The 23756-nt window shown below is 42.0% G+C and overlaps 1 protein-coding gene across 1 annotated transcript in view; it reads left to right on the top strand.

Moving 5' to 3' along the window:
• Positions 1-9695: 9695 nt before the first annotated feature.
• The window catches only part of ephb3a (eph receptor B3a), a 66717-nt gene continuing 52656 nt past the window's right edge, over positions 9696-23756 (top strand). Inside the window, exon 1 of the mRNA XM_028020627.1 lies at positions 9696-10273. Within this exon, the coding sequence (XP_027876428.1) occupies positions 10210-10273 (64 nt within the window). The 5' untranslated portion in view covers positions 9696-10209. The remainder of the gene's footprint in view (positions 10274-23756) is intronic.

Here is a 23756-nt window from a genome sequence, read left to right as displayed (position 1 = left end):
AATTGTGACTGCAAACTAAGTTTTACATGAGAGGAGATCAAAGGATGCCTGACAGCTTGTACACGATGGTTTATTATCGTTCTGTGCTCGAGTTTAGCTTCGGTATTTCTCTGGATTTAAAGAGGAATAGACTCATTTTAAACATGCATTCAGGGCATATTCTGTTAAGCCTGTGGCCTGAAAGAGAATCTTATAAAAACAGATTCCTTTGATTAACTTACAGAAAGCCCGACCCCCAACTGCGTTCTTCCCCAGCCATGGCCTTTCAGTTTGTAATTATACTAAATTATGAATATGTAGAATGAATATGGATTTTGCCCTTTTTTAAAAAAAAATAAAATCAATCATTTTATATATTTAGGTGTTGCATGGGAGGAACATATAACATGCAAAGAACTTAAGCTCCGAGGATTAGGAGCTTGCTGAATTCATGTAATATTGATTTTTTTTTTTTTTTTTTTTTTAAATGAAAAAAGAAACAGCGGCACGTGTGTAAGATAAATCCGCGAGCGCCGCATGCGCACGAAGCTGCACGCGCACGAGTCGAACCGGTCACACTTCAAAATACACACGCAGCTTTGTGGAGATGTTCTGTTGTCCCTTTCTTGTCAACTTAACATTCCGGTCTCTCTCAGCTAGTTCTCATTCCCTCCACCCGGCTCCTCGGGACTTTGCTCCACGCTCTGTGAAATATGTATCTCCCCCCTCCTCTCCTACCTCCTCTCGCCCCCTGCTGCAGCTTAGGAACTGGTCTCTCTGCTGCTGGATGGTCAGAGTCTCTGGATCGGCGTTTCTTTATTCCACCTGCCAGAGCGGCTACAGAGGCGCGCGCCAGCGCGGTCCAGCCGGCCCGCTGGTGACGTCAGTGTAGCTTTGGGGTGAAGCTTGCCTGTTGATCCTGTCTGAGCTGGGGACCTTTTTTCTTCTTCTGCTGAGGTAACATCTGAACACAGAGCATGGATGAACTCGGGAATATTTCATAAGCCTTTTCCCCCCTTTTGCTGTCTAGACACATTCATGTGTCTTTGCATGAGTTTGGCATACAGACCAACGCTATTACAGCTAGCCAAAACTAGCAAAATAGCAAAACCTTAAATGTCGTCAACTCAAATAAATAAAAACGGCAATTAAATGGGGAAAAACAATGAGTAACTGGAACTATATGCGGTTAAAAAACGAAACTATATTAAAACGATACAGTTTTAATATGTGTTCTGTGTTTATGAATCTGTTTATTGGCTTTTTGAACTGATGTGAAATTGATTTTTGTTTCCCTACACTAGCAAATTAAGGCACTCCATAATCCTCCTTACTCTACTGTAGTCCCCAAAATGGCGACAGAAAAATTTGCGAGAAAAACAACATCTTCTGCTGAGTGTTCAATATCCAATCAATGTATACATAATCACAATACTTGACCTTTTTGAATTCTGTTGTTACTACGATATACTAGTAGCAACAACTAGTATATAGTAGTAGTTACTAGTTACCAAATAACTAGTAACTACTACTAGTTATAATATAACTAGTGACTATGTGAGTTTTATGTTATTGTGACTTTGTGTTTGTCTAATTCAGTTAGTTATAATAATTTTAGAGTGTGTTTGCTAGTTTTTAAAATATGAATTACATGTAAATGTTTGGTTTTCATTAGTTATGGTAAGTAGCACTAGTTACTATAGTACTGGTAACTACTACAAGTAGTATACTATAACTGAAAACTAAACTAAACAATATTTAATTAATAACCTTTTAAAAAGAAGCAAACACACTAAAATGATTAAAACTGGGTTAGACAAAGTCACAACAAAATAAAACTAAATTATAATGAAAGACCCAGAATTTTTATAACCCTGGTGCAGACGGCAAGAAATTTATTGACACCCCTGGTGACAAAACAAACAAACAAAAAAAGCATAACTGAGCTGGAGAGAGCAGAAGAGATGAATGATGATTATGAATTCTCATTCTGTAGAGGAGGAGTTTTACAAAGTATTGACAGCAGAGGTCAGGGTTGCATTTAAAAGCCTGAGCGCCCCTGGATCAGAGACAGTTTTGGTTACCCCACTCCCACAAATTCCTTTATGCATGCCAATTATAATAGTGGTAGTTGTACATGCATAAATGTTAACGCTCTCTAGTCCTTGGCCACAGAAGGACACATTTTTTCCCTTCCTCTCATTAACACTGGATCACTTTGAGACAAGAAATTTTTTGCCCACACGACAAGAATAACCCAAAATGCACCTGGTCTGCACTTGGTGATGGGATGAAATCACTGGAGCACAACAAAAACAAAGGAGGCAGCATGAAGCACACACTGTGGGTTGCTGTTACATCTGACGTGTGAGGGATGAGCAGAAAATTCAGAGGAAATTACCAGCAATTAATTTAAATATGTAACATTACATGGGAACAGCATAGTCTGTCTAGCCTATACGTTTCACTACAGGCCCAGAGATAAACTGTTTAGTTGTGTTTCTCAACTTAATGAAGCCAATGAAGAAGCTTCTACCCTCATTAATGATACACTTTTTCTTAAGCACTTGCTGTTTCCATTACAAATCTTTGTCTATATTCTGCTATTGTCGGGAAAACACAATTTCTCACAGTTGCTGTTTTTTCCCATGATAAGTAATGGATGTATACAGCTACATGACGCTAGGTTCATCAACCATCACAGGAGACATCAGTGCCTGATTTAGTGACAGGCCCCGCCTACATGGGAGAGGCTACATAAGCGGCACTTTAGGAAAATTGTAGTCGTCTATTTTAGATAGATAGATTAGATAGCATTTATTGTCATTGAACAGAATTCAACGAAATTTCCATTGCAGCTCCTGTGCAAAAGGTCAAATATATACAGTAAAAATAAGCAAACACACAATAATAATAATAACAATATATACAACTAAATTAACTAAAGGCACTCAACCACACCAAAGAAGTAGCAGCAGGTCCAATTATGGCAAAGTACAGATAATGTGACAGTGCAAAGTGCAGAACAATATGGCTGTGTGGGGGTGGGGGATATGTATGTGTGACTGCGAGGTTATGATATGTGTGGGAGGGGGGGCGGCAGGGAGTAATGGCTCTGACGGCTGTGGGGAAGAAACTGTTTCTCAGTCTATTTGTTGTAGTCCGTATATTCCTGTACCGCTTGCCTGATGGCAGCGGCACAAACAGTCTGTGGCCCGGGTGGCTGGAATCCATGGCTATGGATCCAGCTCTCTTCTTGACCCGGCCTGTGTAAATGGAGTCCAGGTCTGGGAGGGGGCATCCCACAATGCCTTGTGCTGTTCTCACCACCCGTGTCAGTTGTTTCCTCTCCAATGCTGTGCAGCTACCATACCACACAGTCATGTTGAGGCAGAGGATGCTCTCGATCGTCGCCCTGTAAAAGTTCACGAGCAGCCGTGAGGAAAGTCCAGCCCGTCTCACTTTCCTGAGGAAGAAGAGCCTTTGTTGTGCTTTCTTCACCAGGTGGGAGGTGTTTGTGTTCCAGGAGAGGTCAGAAGTGATGTGGAGGCCCAGGAACTTGATGTTGTCCACACGTTCCACCACTTCTCCATCTATGAGAAGGGGAGTGTGAGCCGTCCTCCTGGACCTTCTGTAATCCACAATGACCTCCTTGGTCTTCCCTGTGTTCAGCACCAAGTTGTTGGCTGAACACCACTGAGTGAGCTGCAGAATCTCCTCTCTGTAGTGGGTCTCGTTGTTGTCTGAAATGAGACCCACTTTTTAAAGAAGAGCTATAAATTCAACGCGTTCAAATGACACACAACCTTTCATGAACTGTTTCATGTTTGTGAGCCAGAAAAAAAACAACAAAACAAAAACAAACCGTCACCCTCTTAACACTTCCTGTTGTCTTCTTCAGCATCTTCGCCTGCAGCAGGATCCGGCTGCTGATCACGTGACGACCCGTGTGATGCGGGGGGGAGAAATCCAATATGGCTGAAAAACCACCTCATCCTCCTGAAAAAAGCTTTTTAATCAAAAATTTTTTATTTATTTTTCAAAATTTGCAGTGTTCTGTTGAGCAAATGTATTTTCATCATTTCAATTTGCATAATGCTCAATGGAAATGCAGCTACAGAAAATACTCCTGTGCTATGGTCTTTACTTTGTGTGCGTGTGTGTGTGTGTGTGTGTGTGTGTGTCTGTGTGTGTCTGCACAGTCATCTCAAACCCCCAGCAGATTGGTTAATAACAGACAGATGGATGTTTGAAAGCCTTTATTTCTGTAATCTAGGATTTTCCACTTATAGGTAGTGAAAACATGATCTTCTGAGTTAGAATATAACAGACCAATAAAAAACACTATTTTTCAAAACAGAAGAAGAAAAGACTATGTTTAATAGCTGCTAAAAAGGTTATTTTCAAAACAAACCTTTCACTGTCATCCCACTGTTGCTAACTTAGTGACTTTGTCGCCATATTTATCAGTAAGCTCCCCCTGGCCAGGGTCCCAAAGCTGTGGGATATTGGACAAAACAATAATTTTTTTTCTTAAAATGGTATTGTTCCCCACTAGGCAAAGGTTCTAAAGTTAAAAGTTTGATCCTTTTCTAAATTTCTCCATTTGCAAGTGTGCTCCTGCAATTCTCCATATCTCTACCACTCCTGCAAATACATTCCCCCCCCCCCTCGTCTATATTCAGCAATAAATCAAATGGAAGTTTATTAAGAGTGAGAAACAAACGCAACAAAAGGGGTTGAGATTGGATTTATATTGGCTTTTTGAGCCATTAATTAGAAACATTCCACACGCTGTGTTTTTTTCCGAGATACCAGGGGGATTGAAAGATGAATTCAAAAGTAGATTTGTAAAAAAAAAAAAAAAAAAAAAAAAAATGTCCGATTCGCCGTGGGTCTCCGAGGAGCTTCTTAGAAAACACACACAAACAAGCAATCAGCCGTCAGTGGGGGCTATTAAAAAAGACTAATTAGAAAGAACTGTGCAGCAGCAGCAGACAGCGTTTAATATCACCTGGTCATGATGACTGTACTGATGACAGCTGTTTTCTTCTTCTTCTCCTCCTCCTCCTCTTTTTTCCCCCCTCTTTTCTGCTGGTTAAAAAGAGCTGTCCGTCAGTGGTTTCAGTGGCGCGGGCTGACCCTGTCCTGCTGGGAGCTGAACTGCAGTTAATTAGAACACAAAGCCTGAGAGACAAAGGAAGTTAGGGAGGTGAGGACGGCGGGGTGGGGAGGGGGAGACTGTTTGGAAGTGTGTGTCTGAAGCTTGGGGACAGGGGGGGGGGACATCACAAGCTGTTTTTTTTTCCTTTTGGGAAGAGGTTGGACTCTGCGTGTGTGTGTTCCTGTGTGGAGACTCAGTGGGAACAGAGGCTCACAGACAGATGAATTGGAAGTGTGAAGGGGAGCCCTGTCCCTGAGCTGAGAGCTATACTACCAGCTCACACACACACACGCACACACACACGCTCCTCTGGAGCCCAACAAGGGACAAAAGATCAGGCTTTGGGATCTGGTGGAAAAGGGAGCCAGAAGGGAGAGAATGTGAGACGGAGACTGCGAAAGGTCAAAGTATGACAAGAACTAATGAGGGAAGTGTCTGTCAGGGCTGAGAGGGTACCACCACTGGTAGACTGGTAAACTGGGTCCTGTTTCATAAACTGCTCAAAGACAAATATGATCCTCTCCAGGAAAGTGTGTCTGTTGGCACAGAGCTGTAGGCAGGGGCTGGTATGAGTCTCAACTGGATGATAAGTCAGAGTTAAAATACCAGAGTGTCACTGTAGACACAGTTCTAAATACAATGTCCTCCTGCTCTTAAAATAAACTCATAAAATCACATTGCAATATCTCAATAACAATAGCTCAACAGCATATAAGTATGACATTTATTTATTTTTCAATAAAAACATACTAAAATGATTAGTTTGAAATAAACATGGTTAATGTGTCGAATAGCATACTACGACTCTATGTAGGGTAAAACAATCCATTTTATCAAGTAACTGTGACCTTCAGTTATAAAAAAAATTGCTATAAATAAAATACAACTTAAAAGAAATTTGACTTCATAATTTAACGCCTTAAAATTGGGCCTTTGTTTCTTTAAGAAACTCTGTCTCTGAAACTCCACCTTCAGGAAATCATCACAACATGGTTCCTCTGTTAACCCTTTAACGTTTTTACCAGCGTTGCACTGAGAAGTAGCTCCTATAACGAGCTCAGCAGATGCACAGGTCCACCAGGTTTTTGCTAATTGCTGCTGGCTAGTCTGAAGGAGCTGATGGGGGAGTGTCAGGAAAGGGTTGCTCTGTAAAGTCGCAGCTCGGAAGCTTGGAAACAGAAGCTCTGAGGAGAAGCTAAGTCCTCGAAGGCACGCTAGGTCCACCCAGGAGTTTTTGCACAGCTGAATGGTTGCCACTAGAAACTCAAGGATTTCTCAAACATGCATGAAAACAATCAAGGCAATGCTCCAGGTATGTTTCTGATGAGGGAATAACATCATAACATGACGTAAAGCTAAAGAAAGTTGAATTTACATAATACTGCCCCTTTAAGAAACTGATATAGGGTGGTTATTTTTATCAGCTAGCTCTGGTAGCTTTCCTAATACCACATTACATGACTAATGGACCTTTTTCGCTGAGCTCTACTCAGTTATAAGGGCTTCTCCCTGATAATGGTAATGTGGTACCAGACCATTTTTCAGAACCTAAAATGCTGGGGTACTGACCGTGGAAACCCAGGTTGAACACGTGACCTTAGGAAACCATGGGTCACTGATTAGGTAGAAGATGGAGTCACTGGTTGCATGACAACAGTGACTCAAACTGACCCGTTTGTAAAAACAATTGGCATCTGGGTTAGCCACAGACTAAGCAGAACGCTCAACATAAGGCTCCCATGTACTCGGGCGTACTGTGTGTGTTCTGTGAGCAGTGCAGACTTCGTGAACACTGTCCGTGGACAGCTGAGATTTTATAGTCAAGTGTACCGATTGCCTACATTTCCCATGACAAAATGCCTTCATTTTCCACACTCTGAATGGATTCCAGCAAGCTTGGTGAGCGAGGTGGAGGCCTTGCCCCACTTCTTCTCCATCGGCAGCCACCGCACACCTGTTAGCATTGTACAGAGGGACAGTGTAGCCGCTGTACCTCCTTGGGGCTTTTTGCACTGACTCTCAACCTTTTGTCAATTTTTATCTGCTTGGTGTCACATACAAAACAGTTTGATGGGAACACTGTTTCCCACCGAGGAGTTTACTGTGCGACATTGAGGACGTGTATGCCGTCATAAAAATGTACCTTTCTACGACATGTCTGGCGGACCTCCGTGGAGAGACGTACATCTGAGGGTGTTGGGGGGGCCTTTAGCTTCTATGTCATCAGTTGTGACAAAAATGGAGTGGCGCCAGATTTTAGCTGTTGAAGGATTTTTCTTTTGTCTTTGGCAAAAATCTATGAGCCATTTCTCCCATTAATGCTAGACTCATGCATGTGTTTTGGTTGTATTTACCCACAATGCCCTGCGTTGCAGCGCGCTTCTTGCTTTTGGAGCGGTCTCCAGTCTCCTCGTGTGCTTAGCATTCACACATGCATTGGAACCGCACCAAGAGTTCACTTCAACCAAACAAAGACGTAGGTTTGTAGGACCAGAGTTCACTTTTTTGGATGGGATCAAAGTTCAATTGCACATCGACACCAAATAAACTGGACGTTCTAGACAAATGAAATAGTTTGGATAAAGTGGGCTAGAGGTGGCATGAATGCACCTGAAGTGTCGTCCTAACAGCCAGCTGACCAGCTGGCTACAGCCTTACCAGCAGTGCACAGGTAAGGACAACTTAAAACAGCATTATCTGAGAAAAACTGTTGGGTGAGGTTAGGTAGCCTTCTTTCAGCCAGTTGACCAGCAGTGTGCAGCAACAGGTAAGAAAGGGTCATCACTGATTCACTTCATGGTCTGGAATCACTTTTAAATGATTTTTAATCTAATAAACAGTATCATATAATTTGCAGTTTAAAACTCAAATCTTGACATGGCTACCAGAAGCCCTGCTAAAAGTTTACTGACTGCTGTAAAACGATTCAACCCATTCCTTCTTTTTGTTATCCCTCCTAATATCCAATTACGTCCATAGCGGCGGTTCATGCTGAGACTAAGTGAAATCTGCGGGTTTTGCTTCTGTTAAATCCAGTGTGGCTGAGCTCAAATCAGATGGTTATTATGGAGTATCAGCCACCCGGGCCACTCAATAACCCGCGGGACGCGCTGTCTGTTCACGGCTCTCGCTGACATTCTCCGCCGGTATGACCGCAGTCCATTTAATGCCACCATCGATCGGCGCTGCAGCGGCGCTGCGCGCAACCTTCAGGCCGATGTTAAGCGCAGCGGCGGCCGCCTGGCAGGTACGAGTCTGCGGGCACGCTAACAAGTCTCCTTCGCCGCCACCTCCTCTTCCTCCCACCTTAACACTCTTTTGTCCTGCACCCACTTTCCACGCGCGCACACGGCTGCGTCGAGCTCGGTTTAAAGAGCTTGGACACGAACGGAAGTTCGGGGGTTTTCACTACAAAGTAAAAGCCTTATTTTCCAATCAGTGACGTCAGACTTTGTTAAGCTACGGCATCTTTGGTTATGATGAAGTGGCTTATATCTGATCCTGGGTGGGGGAGTTTGTTTCTTCTTCTTTTGCCGCAAAGCTAGAGTTTCACAGTAAAAAAAAAAAGACAAACTTTGAAACCATTTTCCCCCATATGACGTGCTAAGTAAACCAAAAATGCCATATTTTCACCATGTCATTAATACATTTATAAATGTCACATCTCTAAATATTTAACTCACAACCTAAATATTTAGCTTGCAATCTAGCAAGCTAACCTAGCTAGCCAACTAATCTGAATATTTAGTTAGGTTAGCTTGCTAGCTAAATATTTAGGTCAGCGCTAAATACTTAGTTTGGAAAATAAATATTTGCTTAGGAAATTAAACATTTAGCTCAGACCTAAACCTTTAGCTTGGTATCTAAATGCTGAATTCGCAAGTTAAATATTTAGATTGTAAACAAAATAATGAGTGTTAAATATTTAGCTTGGAATTGTAACATTTAGAAAAATGAAAAACATGCTGACAGTATAGCACCACAGGCTAAATAAGTCAAAACATTTGCTGTTATTTTTTAAAAAACCTTTACAAACGGCACCTCGCTGTAAAATAGGCAGTCACAAGCATTATTAGGGAAAGTCTAAAGTATTTGAGGATTTTAGTTGCTTTCTGATAGTTGTGGTCTTTATAACCCCATCAAATAACTTGGGTGCACTGGGAGTTTGATGCCCAATTACAAATAAACACCAGCTACATCCATCATTTGAAGTTTGTACGTACAGCACAGTCAAAGCAGGTTTTTTTTAAAGTGATATATAAATAAAATATCGTTGTAGGGAAGTTTTCACACAAATTTACCTTTCCAACTGGGAAGAAAATATTTCTAAACAGCAGTTTACATTCTTTCTTTCAGCCAGCTGGCCAGCAGCATACAGCAAAAAAAATTGGAAGGGGGACCTGCACAGTAAGTTTGTTTCAGATAATGCATTAATTATTATTCTTATTTTTGTTATTTGTGTGCTCTTACTTTGAAAGTCTTGAAAGGAAGCATGGGACTAATTATGTCTGCCTTGCTGCCCTCCCCCATCCCCTCCTCCCTCCCACCTTCACCCTCTTTCGGTCTCTGTTGCCATTCCGACGCACATCCCTCGCAGAGGAGCACCATCCTGGCGGAGCTGGACAGGAAGCCGCTTCTCGGGTCCCTCTGCGCAGTGGAGGACTTCACCCGCCGGGATTCTGGTACCTCGCCCCCCCCCCCCCTGTCCCCCGGGCCCCGGGAGAGCCTTCGGCGCCGAGATGCGCCCCTGGAGCGGAGCTCGCTGTCGGTAAAGTCACACAAAGAGAATGAGACTGTGAAGCGGCGCGACATTCATCACCCCGGAGGAGTAATAACGGCACCAGCCTGCATGGTTTTATATTGAGGATTTGTGCGCTTGATCGGGGCTCTGAGACACCCCGTATCCCCTCCACTCCCCTGTCTCCTCGCCCCCCCACCCCAATCCCAGCTGAAGACATGAGAAGAAAAAGCTCTGCTGCTGCCGCGGCTCTCTGCGTTTGAGTCTCCGGTCCGTCCGAGGGGCGTCCAGTCTGCACACCTTTCTCCATGTTGCAAGCGCCTGGTTTATGACAATGGATTACTTGCTTTGGGTGTGCAGCCTCGTTGTCCCTGTGGTCCTGGCTGTAGAAGGTATGTCGTTTGATTTTTTTTTTTTTGTGGAAATATCTGCTTTTTTTGTTGTTTGTTTGTTTGCTGCGTATAAACAATAGACTGTTTGGTTTCTGACAACATAACAGGAAAAATTCAATAAAAAAAAAAAAAGAAAAGAAAGAGAGCCACTGTAAGAACTGAACCAGAGCAGTCCACTCCATGTCTTCAGTTTACCTGATGTTTATTGTCTCAGTGGGAGAAACTGGTCCCGCTTTTGTTTTCCTTAATTAGACCCACTAACAGCCCAGTTGGTGGGTTAGGGGTTATTCCGTGATGACACCCCGCCCCCGGTGTTTCCGATGCGGCTTTTGGGACTTGTCCCTGTTGCTATTGTCCTTGTTGTCACACCCGCCAGCGGAGCGAGGATGCCCCACCTGCCCCGCCTATCCTCCCCACAGCTGAGGAGGTTCGGTTTCCCTCCACGGAAGGCAGCGAGGAGAGGTGGTGGTGGAGGTGGAGGTGGGGGGCGTCACCGTGAGGACGCAGATGATGCGCTCCGGAGGAGGTTTGCGCGCGCGCTGCTCTGTAGCCGACCGACCTGCGTCGGGCCGGTGGCCCCCCAAGTACGCGCGCGCGCGCCCCGCCGGATCAATTCCGCACATGTGTAACATATTAGATGACAAGTGTGTATTAAAGGTCAACGGCTTAACAAGTGCGCTGCGGGCCCTCTCCATCAACAAGGGAGGGAGGGGAGCGCTGCCCCCCTCCGGGGAGAAGCCCACCCTCGCCCGCTTCTCCTCGCTTCACCTCACCTCACTCCCCCTTCTCCTCCCCCCATCCAATCTGCCTCTGCTGGACCGTGGCCAGCTTGATCCCTCATCAGTTCTGGTGTCAGCGAGTAAATCAATGCAGCGGCGGCAGCACTGAGAGTCCCAGTGGGCTCCCCACACAGAGACGATCAGCACCACCAACTCCACACCCACTCTCCTCCCCAGGCCAGAGCCCGTTACTCAAAGCTCAGGGGTTAACTAATGTTTGTCCTCTGAGGATAAACATGAAGGGCAGATCATCAGATGGGTTTAAATGAGCTGGAAGACAGGCAGGCACAGCCAATTTTTTTTTCTTTTTCTCCTGCAGGTTGCTGTTGGCATGAATGTGGCATCCTGTTTTTCTTTTTGTTTTGTTTTTTTATTGCTAGAGTTTGTACAAAAGCTGGGAGTTTGAAGGGGAGAGATTATCAGGGGCTCCACCAAGGAGCGAGAGACACAAAACAACAGCAAAACAAAAAACACACACACACACACACAAAAACAAAAGGCGATTGAAAAATACAGTTTTATATTCTTGTAACTTTGCAGCTAAAAGCTAAAAAAACAAAACAAAATGCAATCTATTGGATTTTGAAATATAAACAAAGCAATTATTGATGATCCGGTTCAAAAGGCTACATTTAAAATCACTTTTGGTGTATAGTTAAAGTCTATCACAAGTTGAGTCGTTTTCATCACCTAATGTTTGTTTTGCTGATAAACCAATGGTGGGCGATATGGACTTTTTCACAATATTTTCTTGTACCACTGCAATAAAAGTGACAATAAAATCCTTTTTTTCTGGCTGCGACTGCATCACACAGCAATCATAGCCACCCAAAAACAAACACTGCTCTTGAAAAACATTCCCATTTGTAACATCGCCACCTTCCTAAAATAATAGACCAAGTCATTTCTTGCCAAACATGACTTTTCTTTTTGTTGCCTAGAACATCTTTTGGGAAGAAAGAGGTGGATTTGTTTATTTATTTATTTATTTTTTGTCGTTGCAAAAAATGACTTGGGTCGTTGTTTCAGGAAGGTAACAATATTCCTCGTTAGGACACCAGTCACGTAAGGAAGTGTGATTGGAATCATGCAGTAACTACATTTAATCATAGTTTCAAACGTATCGATGCTTATTGAAGCTGTCATTGAACAAACAGTGGAGAAAAACGGTAAAACTAACAATATGAACAGCTTTGTGGGGGTTTTCAACATCGTTTATCAGAATTTATTGTGACAACCATAAATCAAAAATTCTTATTGCGATAAGAAATGTGTCACAATAAATGATAAACGACATGATGAATGACAAATGAGTCATTTGAGTGGCGCTCATAACGCAAACTTTGTACAGACACACATTTTTCTAATCTGTATGAAATAATTTCACGTTAATTGCTCATGAGGGCCCCCTGCAGGCCTGTTCCCGCCTACGCCAGGGGCCTCTGCCTTGGGCTGGTTCTGCTTCCTGTTTGCAGTTAGCTACATTGGTGCCTCACCTCCTGTTTGCACCACCAGACTGCAGTAAAGGCCTCAGCGTCTTTGACATTTTTATGTTATAATTCTCTCATTTACAGTCAGCGTTTACTGTCCTCTCATTTTAAAAGCTAATAAACCAGATGGATGAGCTCTCGGAAAGAGACTTTATAAAGCAATCTGAAGGATCTACGTGTGTCTGTGTGTTTTGGCCGTTTTTTGTTTTCCCTCCCCCCCCCATACCAGCAGGGGTGATCGTTCGGATTCTTCTGCTCTCTCCGTACGTCTTCATATCGAGTCACGCCGTTATTTGCTGACCTGTAAAAGCAGATTCGAGCGGCCGCAGAGAAAGACTGAACTAGGTCAGCTCGACTTGTTCAAAGAGCTTCTCCTCAAGCATCAAGCTGAGGATCAGTATCAACTCTCACCGCTGCGGTTCACTCCAGAGATACGCATTCCAGAGCAAATCAAGCTCGTAGGCAGGAGCCTGTATGATGTTCTCAGTGTGATAATCTTGATAAAAAAAATACAATATTTTGACAACATTCTGGTATTTATTAAAAAACAAAAACAAAAAAACAAGCGATCTAATTTCTTTGACCTAAAACACAAAAGTTACAATTAATCTATATATCTATATTTTGTTAGTTTGATTGGAACAGTAGGCTTGTCACGGAAACAAATTTTACTGGACGATAAATTGTCCCAGAAGTTATTGCGATAAGCGATAATTTTGTTGTTTTTGACATCATTTTGCACTGGAACTGGAAGATATTTAAAGTATCCAAAATAAATAAACAAAACAACAAATAAAAGGAACTATGAAGTCTCTGTAAGCAAAATTGTCCTTTTTTAAAAAAAAATAAAGTGACTAGTTGAGACCAAAGCACCAGACTGAAGACTTTTGTCATCTTGTTTTTGGTAGAAACAGAGAGAGAAAAGTGAAAAAATGATCAATTATATAAATTATTTAGCTCGTTTTAATTCATCATGCAATTAATTGATTTATTGCAACAGGCCTGTGTAATAACTTGCATTTTGTTGCTCAAAATATAACTTTTAGTGTTCTGCTCTTTATAGTGAAAGTCAAAAGTATAATAAGTGTATATTAGCATGTTAATTAGTTGAAGTGTCCAGTCAGACAAACAGTGACTGTTTATAGCACTGATGGTTTGTACTCTCTATTTTCACAACTGAAAATAATTTCCAAACCAGTCCTTCTTGCAAAGTGTGGCAATCTAGAGGCGACGTTGCTACCTCTACCTTCGTTTCCTAAGAAACGTACACGACAATCATTTGCAAAATTGGTGCATGTGGAATTTCAAGTTTGTACGCGTAGAAGTTCCCGCAGGCCAGTGACGCGACTCAAGAAAGTTGCGTCACTAGCCTGCTGTCGCGTCTCGTGTGCTGGGTTCACCCCGAGTGGCAGAAACGTTTTGTCTTTTGCTGTCGTTCGTTGCTACTCCATGTTTCGAGCCCATTAGGGTCGGAATGCAGTAGCGGCCTTTCAGCCATCTCAACAGCAGTGTGCAGCAAAAGCTGGAAGAGGGGCAGATCTGCCCTACAGTAGCAGTTTCCCCACAGAAAATTACAAAAAGAAAACAACTTGTACATCAATTGCACCCAGTTCAATGTGCCAGCTATAAACCTAGCTTAATCCATCTTAACTGTCACTGCTACTGGTGTTTAAAAATCCCTAAGTAAAATAAACAAACAATGCTTAGCCTGTAGAGAGGGGAGGCAAGTAAAGGCTTCAAACACACTGAGCGAAACCCTGTATAGGTTTCAAGCATTCTGCATTTAGAGGTGAGTGAAGCTTCTGGAATTAGGAACGTCGATATTGAGCAATTGTAGCTAATGGTAATTATCCCAGTTGCATTGATTCTAGAGCATATATCTGGTTCACATGGCCTGTCTGGTGATCAAGTTTTTTGTGCTACAGTGCTAAATGTGTAGGGATGTGATGTGAGGGAGTTATCTTCCAACATCTCGTCTCTCAATTGACTACCAACTGTCTTCTATTGAAATTAAACGCTGTAGACGGCAGTGTGATTGGGGTAGCAGTAAGAGGGGTGGCTTGGAGTTTGAGCAACAAGAAATGTGTTCAAAAAAACAGAATTTGTCTTTCCTGTAAGCGAGAGAAAACAGTACAGCCCTTTTTTGAGACAGTGTGCAAAAAACAGGTGGGGGAAGGGCAGATAGTGTGCAACTTTATGCTCAATAGTTAGAAAAAAGAAAAAAAAACTAAAGTTCTTTCCCTGTCATCTCATTAAAGGACATTATAAAAAACCTTAACCCAACACACCCTGACACTCCTACAAATGCCTAAAAGCTGGATTTATTTTACCCCTTCATTGACTGTTGATCGTCACTGATCAATGGTGATGATGCTTTTTTTTTTTTTTTTTCTTCCCCCCGTGAATATTTCATGTGTTTGCTGGCTGGCTCCAAGTGTCAGTGCGATACAAGGGATGCCTCCCCTTTCATCATACCCCCCCAACCCTCCTCTCTCACAAAGTGAATAAAACATCAGCATGCATGAGCTCCCCAAGCACTTGAAGAATACAGAGTTGTGTGGCATTTTGGCTCCAGCAGGCGATCAGAAAAAAAGAAGAAAAAAAAAAAACAGCATTAAATGCCACTAGTGGTGATGCTCTAAAGTTCCCACTACTGCATTGTTTTCTTACCCCAGGGGGTGAATGACTCCACCTCTGCTGCAGCTTTATGAGTGAGGTGGAGAGCAGTGAGGTGGTGGTGGTGGTGGGGGGGGGGGACCAGAAATCTGGATTTGAGTTGTAGCAGTTCTGCCTATCTCAGGGGTGTTGTAAATTTACCAGGAAAGGGGGGAGAACTGTGGAACAAATGGGATCTTTCTCAACCTTAACTGGTCTCTGGGAATTAGCGAGTCGACACGCTTTGGAGAGGAGAGTTACTGGCTGACGGAAACCCTTTTTTATGCTGCCATTTCAGTGTTTTACGGCGGCCCATGAGCCGGGAGTCGGCTCTAAGCTCGAGGATAGGCGTCATTATCCTCTCTCGTGTTGGCTGCGAGGTTTTAACGGCTTTCATGATTCTGGAGGTCTGCGAAAAAAGGGCCTCGTTCGGCACGTTTTCCTAAACGCCGTCAAATAAGTGCCGCATAAGATGAAAGGACATTACATGGATAAATAGGGATGTGTTGAATAAATAAATGCACCTTGGAGAAAATAAGTGTGGAGAAATGATTTCGTAGCTGCAAACATTAAGAATCCCCTTTGATGTACGACAAAAATCAGGTCAACACGAATTAGCTCAACAATAGCTGATAGTTTAGAACTATAGGGTAAAGCATATTTTTAGGCACAGTACCAGATTATATTGTTCATTATAACAATAATACTAACAGTAATATTATTGACAGCTGTGTTAAATGGGCAGTATTTATTCTCCAGACACGTCGGGCCAATTTACAGCACAATCAAGTAACCATGTTGTCTTCAGTTGTTTGATGTTCACTATGACTTAAAAGAAATTGTACTGTAACGCCTTGAAATTGGGCCTCTGTCTCTTTAAAAGCTCCTGCTCTTCCAGAAACTCCGCCTTCAGGAAGTCAACACAGCATGGCTCCTCTATTAAAACTTTAACAAAGTTTATGCCAGCGTTCCACCGAAGCGTAATGAACTCAGCAGATGCGCAGTTTCAACAGATGTTTGCTAATTAGGGCTGGCTAGTCTGAAGGAGTTGAATGGGGGGAATTGCAGTGGGGGAACTTCTGTGTGGCAGAAGCTTGAAAGCTGCAGCTCTGAGGAGGAGCTGCGTCTTGAAGGCGGGGCTAAGTCCAACCAGGCGTTTTGCACAGCTGAATGGTTGCCATGGAGATTAATTGATTTCTCAAACATGCATGACAGGATCAGAGTAACACTCCATGAGTTTTTAATGAGGGAATAACATTACATGGTGTAAAGCTCCAAAATATCTATTTTACATAATACTATTTGTGGTCACACTGATGCCTATTTTGGCCTATTAGCCAAAATACTGTGGAAAGGAGAAAGACAGCAAACTACTAAATAACCTAAAAGTGGAAATGTTTCAAAAATAGTAGTATATTTTTTATATGTTATTGCAATAAGGATACCTCACTAGCAGTAGATATGTCCTTTAGCATCTTCACTTTGAGGAAACTGAGGCTAGCTTGGAAGCTAATGCCTAGCTAATGGCTATTCAGTTTGAAACCAACAGACAATGGCAAAATGACGCGTTTTAAAAAATGATTTATCTGGCACTGGAGGTCTTTACTAATCAGCAATTTGACAGGAAGGGTTTGTAGGAAAAAGGGGTAAAAATGAGAACTTCGTAGGACTTTGTAGGATTCGTAAACCAACAGAGACTCTGAGCGCCGAGCAAACCTCTACTTTACTGTGTCATAGTGCATCGTACAAAAGCATTTATACATATGCTCATATAACTGGCTGGTATATATGGCCAGAGTAACATGTCTTTAAAATGAACTGTCGACTACACTGTAAATAACTCTAATAGAAATGTGAGGGCGATTTGTAGGTTTATAAAATAGCGTTTGCATTAGTACTTGTTGTTTTCAGGTGGCAGCGGCTTTCGTCTCCGTCCTGATTCTGACTCAGAGTTTGCTCAGAATCTAATGACTGTTTCATTAAATTAAAGCCATTAAAATCAGCTGCAGGTAGGATATTTACTGATAAAAACCTCTTCCAGGCCACATCAGCAGTCTCTTTACCGTCTGCTGTGACTTACTCTTTTGGGGTTGTTTAGAAACTGTTTGTACCGTTTTCTTTTCTCTTTCTACTCATTTTCATATACAGGTTTTTTTAAAGTTTGTTTTTTATCATCAGCATGACCTGAAATGCTGGTTTAATTTATTCAGGGGACAAACAATCCAAACCAACCTGATGCTATGTGAAAAAGCAATTGACCCCTAAACCTAAAAAATTGGTTGCTAAACCCTTGAAAGCAATAATTGCCATCAAGCATTCGTGATAACCGATGTTGTGTCTTTAATATTTATAAAGAGGAGTTTTGGCCCATTCATTTTTGCAGAATTGTTTTAATTGAGTCACACTGAACAGTTTTTAATCATCAATGACCTGCTTGAGGTCAAACCTCTACGCCCTAATCGGATCTTTGATTAAACCACTCCAAAAGCTTCAACTTGTTTTGCTTTTGGACCATTCAAAAGCAAATGGTCCAGTTTGCTTTTGAATGACCACCCAGCTTAGGGCCCTGCAAAAAGTCATCCTAAAATGGCAAGCTTCAGTCCTGAACTTGAAACACTGAATGCTCTTTACATTCGTGTTTGAATTGCCCGTTTTGAAGCAAAGACTTGTTGTCAAGATATGCCTAGTTTGGTGTTTTGCTATTGGAAACAAGAAGAATTTGTGCTAAATGAGCACTAGCAAAAGTTTAGCAGTTGAATTAGTTTATTGTAAAAAATTTCATATACAACTATTCTGAGATTTCTTAAATTTGCTGATAGATGATGAGTGCTATTCTGAATATATTTCATTTAACTGTTTCCGTCCGTCGCTGCCATGTTTTTTAATGACTTATCAAGTGAACAAGCTTATTCCTGTGTGTCTTTAATTTCCTATTTAAGGGAAACTCCGCAACATCGACAAAAGATTTGCAAACATTTGTACCGACATTTTCACACCTTGGCATCAAGTAAGTCTTTTCAGCAAGTCTAGCTCAGACAGATCGTGCTCCAGCCTTTGTTTTGTCCCATTTTAACTCGGTGTCCCATTTTTCCTGAATTCACCTAACTTTTTTTTTTTTTTGCTAGCAGTGAAGCTCTAACCCACAACAGCCGCACGGGCTTGACGTTGCCTCTGTTCACACGGGGTCTTAAACCCAGCTTTTACGGAGGCAGCGGCGTCAGGCCTGCAGCCTCTGTGTGCGCCTCGAAACGAAGTCCGCTTAAAGCAGCAGCAGCAGCAGCTCAGACCTTTGGTTTGCTGAGGGTGACTGATTCTGCCTCCATTGCCTCAGGGCACCTGGGAGAGATAAGGCAACGGGTGGGGGCCGACGCTCCAGATCGCCCGCTTGAGGTGTGGGGGGGCAAGTCGGCTCCCGTTCGGGAGCGGCCGCTCGCCTGGTGCGCCGCAGAGGCCCGAGTGTGGCCAAGCAGAGACAACAGGCGCTGATTTCGCTGATTAGTTCCTCCTCCCTGGCTCAAGCCGTGCTAATCAGTAAAACAGCCTTGTTCACAGGCATTTATTTGGGTTTAACAACTGAGGTTATTAGCTGCTGTCGTTCATTCCCTTCTGCAGACAAGCATGAAGGAACGAAAAAGGCTTTTAAAGCGGAGCAACGGCACTTAATGTAAATTTAGGTTTGCTTTGTGCATAAATATTACTTATTAATCATCCTGCTGAGGAAAAAAGGGGAATTTCTATTAACAACAATAGTAGGGTATGCTTAGTCTTTTGAAATGAGGATTTTTTTTGTTTTTCTCTTCCAGCATATTCCAGAGGCCATTATGTTCAAAGAAAAATACAGCTCGACTTTAAATCGCACCCTTAATATATAATTCATACCCCTCAACATTATCTGCAATTACAGCTGACATAAGGTTATGTTATTATCGACTATTTTGTGTTTCATCTTTACTGGTGGTTAGTAGCAATAATAGTAGTGTTATTCATTAAGTAGTATGCCGTTTTCCTTAGGAAAAAAAAAAAAAAAGGTTTTCAGTTCCTGTCCTTATAGAAATATGAGGCAAACATCTTCATGCTGACTGTGTGACCCGGCGATTATTGATGGTGGCTGAGGCATCACAAGGCATTAATTAGTCATATGAGTGACATGAGCTGTTCAGAGTGGGGAACAGTGGGGATTCAGCGATACACAGCGCAGTAAATCATCATGAGTCATTAGAATCAGCTGAGATTTATCTCCTTCCCCGGCGCGCCGGTCCCCGCGAGGTGCCGTTTGCCGAGGAATACCTTCACATTTTCTCAACTGTCTGTTTGCTTTTCATTTTAACACCGCCAGAGCGTTTAATCTCATTGTTTTACCAACGTGGAATATAATATGCTGAAGGGGACGTGATTCGGAAACGGGGGACGATGCAGCCAGTTTTACGTGTGCTATACGGGCAGAGCTAACGTGCTTGGTGTCGGTTTAACGTAAAATCTCAAGAAAATGTGTGCAGAAGTAGAAAAAAACTAAACATGGCATAATAGCACTACTATTAACCACCACTAAATGTGGTACTTTGACTATAAGTAACCTACTAAGCAATGATGTTGGATGACAAAGCCTGACTTAAGATTCCACTTTACTTCATTCCTTAGCTGTTCTGTTTGGGTTTTTAGTAGCAATGCACAATGTATCGACACTAACATCAGTATCGGCCGATATTAGTAATTTTTCAACATATCAGTATCTGTCTGATAAATAAAACTGTGCCTATATGAACAACTGATACTTGTTTTTATCTTGCTGCAATGGTAGTGAAATATATCGGTAAATATCTGTAATATTACTATTAGCCAACTCCTGAAAAATAGCTTTTTACATGCACCAGTGCCTGCATGTGTGTAAATACTCTGTCTTCCTTCTCGTACACATATTTTTAATAAATACAAATATCTACACCACATCTTTAAAAAAAAAAAAAAAAGTCTTTACGTTATCTGTTTCAGAAAAGTTTTCGTCCACACGGGATAAACACAAATCTGCATTGTGTTAAACATGCCAAGCCCATAGGGGGCAGTGTAGCGCAAAGCTAAAATCCATGTCAGCCAATCAGATTGCTTCAAAACAATCATGACTTCCTGTTAGGGATTAAACATGGCAGGAGGTTCATTTGTGTGGACAGAGATATAGGTTGAACTACTTTTAATTAGAGTATAATTAGAATATAAAGTTGATGAAACAAGACGATATCTATTGGGAATCGTGTCAAAGCAAGTATGTGGATTATTTGGTGCATTATTTGTTGCAGACTGTTATGTCCGGGAACCTAAAACCTCTTTACGCGCGATGCACACAAATATTGGAGTTACTCAAATCTCCACTTTGGTATGAGCTTTATAGTGATTTGTAGAAGTTTTTAGTAACATTGAACAGAGTTTCTGAGTGGATGAAAGGCCAAAACACATAAAAATGTATTCATTTCCCCAGACACCCAGCTAGGTCCTAGTTTTGCTGCAGCTGAAGCAGGCACAGCTGGTTCCACTGTGTCCCCTAATGAGCAGAGTACAAAGCGGAGTGTGGGACTGATCTTATTGCCATTTGGCCATTTGGCCAGCATGTGTGTAGCTTGAGACCTGTTTTTTGGTTGTTTTGTGGGCAGCTGGTGTGCTGCCCACAAAAGTCCAGGTGACTCAGGACTTGCCTTTTGTTTTGTTCCCATGTGGTAGGATGAGTGCTGGTTCTTTCTACTAAAGGGTTTAAGGGTTTGTGGCTATTGTTCTAGAGAACTGGTTGTTCATTTTGTTCCAGCTTGTGGCTGGACGGAGAATGGACCAGTGTTTCCTTCACTAGCTAGTGCTGGTGGCTCATCGTTAGAAACCTGGGATTTAAGGATCCGGATTAGTTAGGTTTTTCCTTTGAATTCTAGATTGCATTAGTTTTTCATTAAATAAATTTACTACATCTTAGTTTTGTCTCGTTTCTTCATTCCCTCATCGTCTATTGCAATGCACCCCTAGACTGGCTTGGTGGAACGCAACACAACCTCACACCACTAGCTGCTAGCTAGCAGGCTATTTCATGAGGTCTATCAAAGGGAAGTGGAGGCAAAAATGCCTCTTTGCCATTGTCCTTACTTTTAGCTCCTGGCATGAATTTAAGTTCAGAACCATATTGGGCCAATCCAAAATGTTAGTAACTTTTAGTCTAATGAAAATGTATATAAAAATTTGATTGGATGTACATATGAGTAGGTACATGTAGACTTGTTTGGATTTACATATAACTAGTGTGGCTTAAACAGGACAGCCGATCATTTGACTGACTGTGGAACAAAAAGGCTGAGTTCAGTATGTTCATGTTCTTTCTATTTCTTTTTGGAAAATATATATGTATAGATACAGCCTGCAGCTATATAAATTATACTGGATGTGCATTCAAAATAAAGTCTTCAATTGTATTCAATACAATTAAATTAATGAGGTCAGACTTACAGTGCTTGTGTCACAATATCAGTTGAAAAACTAATTATACTCTTCCTATCTTTATATTTCAGAGTTTTTTCCTCTGGCTTTGGTGTTGTTCTTGTCAGATAATTCTCATTAGCAGACGTAAAAGTACAACAGCTTAAAATAGAAATGAGCTCACAAAGCTCTTCTCGTTGATTGTTTAAAGCTTTATCTCTCAACTAAAATGTCTGATGGCTGATAAAATACTAATTAAAAAAAACAAACAAATGCAGTAAATAAAATCCCAACATCGGTATTTCTGAACTTTAAACACACAGAAGAACAGGAAAACAACACACCTAATGCTGAAAGTACACTTCCTGTTTGACCTAGAATAATCTAGTGAAAGAAAAAGCGATATACAATGGTAGTTTATAGAAATACGTAATGTTTCGTGTGTGGACCAAAAATCAGAGTTATGGTTTTCAGAGTATATTTTTTCAATTTTTTGATTTTTCCATTCATTGACTTGACAAACTTTATTTCAACATTATCCTCAATTCCATTATTTTTGTATGCACATTTTGAAGTATCGCATTAGAAAAGGTTGATGGAAATGGCTAAATTTGAAACAAAGTCCTCAATTTTACAAAAAAAAAAAAGGTTTTTAAGTTTTTAAGCTGGTTTGAGGTCGTTTTCGGCTTTTCAGAAAATAAGCTAGTACGCTAAAACGCACTAGCTTTTTCCAAATAAGTCGTGACGTAACAAACACTCCAATCTGCTGGTGGGTCTGTGCCTTACCAGAGGCATGACACTTGGAAAAATCTAAATCCACATCTCCATGCTGGAGGGCAGGACTCCCTTGAGTTTTATGAGATGTGTGGTCCATGCTACTTCCTGCTTACTACAGCCACACCGAGTGTCAACACCCGACAAAGTTATGCTTTGCGTAGCGTGGTTGATTCGCTCCAAACCAGTAGATGAAAACATGCCTATTTAGCAGTTTTGGATTTTTTTCTTTTTTGCGTCATTTTAAAAGTTTGCTCAAATGCCACACGACAATTAGATGGAAACATAGCTGATGGCTTTTTGTGTAGCATGTGAGTTATCCTGTTTATATATTATTCTTCCAAGATAACAATCTTGGCTGTTTGAGACGGGCGGCCATATCTTGCCAGCTTTGCAGTTGTGCCGCCCACTTTCCATTTTCAGATGATGGACTGAACCGACCTCCGACCTGACTGCTGTGTTCCTTGGTCTTCACGATGCCGTTTGCCCTCCAGTGTTCTCAACATTTATTTACACTGAGATTAAATCACAGACTGAATTAGCCAATAAAATCGAGGCTTCAACCAGTTGATAAAATTTAGATGCTCAGTTTTATCTGTAGCTTGTTGTAGTCATACTGTTGAGTTTCTGTTTGGTCCAAACAGAAATCCAGTCTAGTTCTGACCAAGTCTCTCTCTCTCGTGAAGCAAAGAAAAGCTTTGGCGATTACCACGGTTACATAGATACTGCAAGTTCTGCTTCAACCTACCGACCTCCTATCAGTACCACACAAAAGCTGACGAGACACTGTTTGCTAACTCCGGTCTGCCGCCACAACAGAACCACGTTTCCTCCGCTGCTCTACACAGAGCACGTTATTTATTTTAGCCCTCTCACATCCTCCTCCTTCTTCACTGTTATCAACAACTTGTGAGCAAATGGTGCACAGCAGGCGCCGTGTCATTGAGTCTCCATGAAGAAAGTGTAATTGTTTCACTGATTATGCAGCAACAGCAACAGCAACAGAACAATGGGAGTCGGTGACGCTGCGGCTGTAAACGGGGTTAGTTCCTCCGAGGTGAGCCGAACCGACCGGACCGGCGGGCCAGGTGGCCCCTGGTGACTGATTCTGATCCGGGCTCCTCCGACGTTTGTCCGAGCCGGTTTTTGGGGGCAGGGTTGCTTGTTGTTTGCCTTTTTATTTACAATTTCAATGACAATTCCACATATTTTTTTTAAAACGGTTGTTATAGAGCTTCAACCTGAATGTGAGGCGAGTTTCAAATGTAGAGAGATTGTCCTTATGGAGGTGGCACCAGCATAAGCTCAGGCACGAGCTATTTAAAATGCTAAATGCAATTT

Source organism: Xiphophorus couchianus, chromosome 6 (genome assembly GCF_001444195.1).
Source record: "Xiphophorus couchianus chromosome 6, X_couchianus-1.0, whole genome shotgun sequence".
Taxonomy (NCBI): domain Eukaryota; kingdom Metazoa; phylum Chordata; class Actinopteri; order Cyprinodontiformes; family Poeciliidae; genus Xiphophorus; species Xiphophorus couchianus.
Note: the sequence above shows the minus strand (reverse complement) of the source record. Positions and strands in the feature narration are given on the sequence as shown.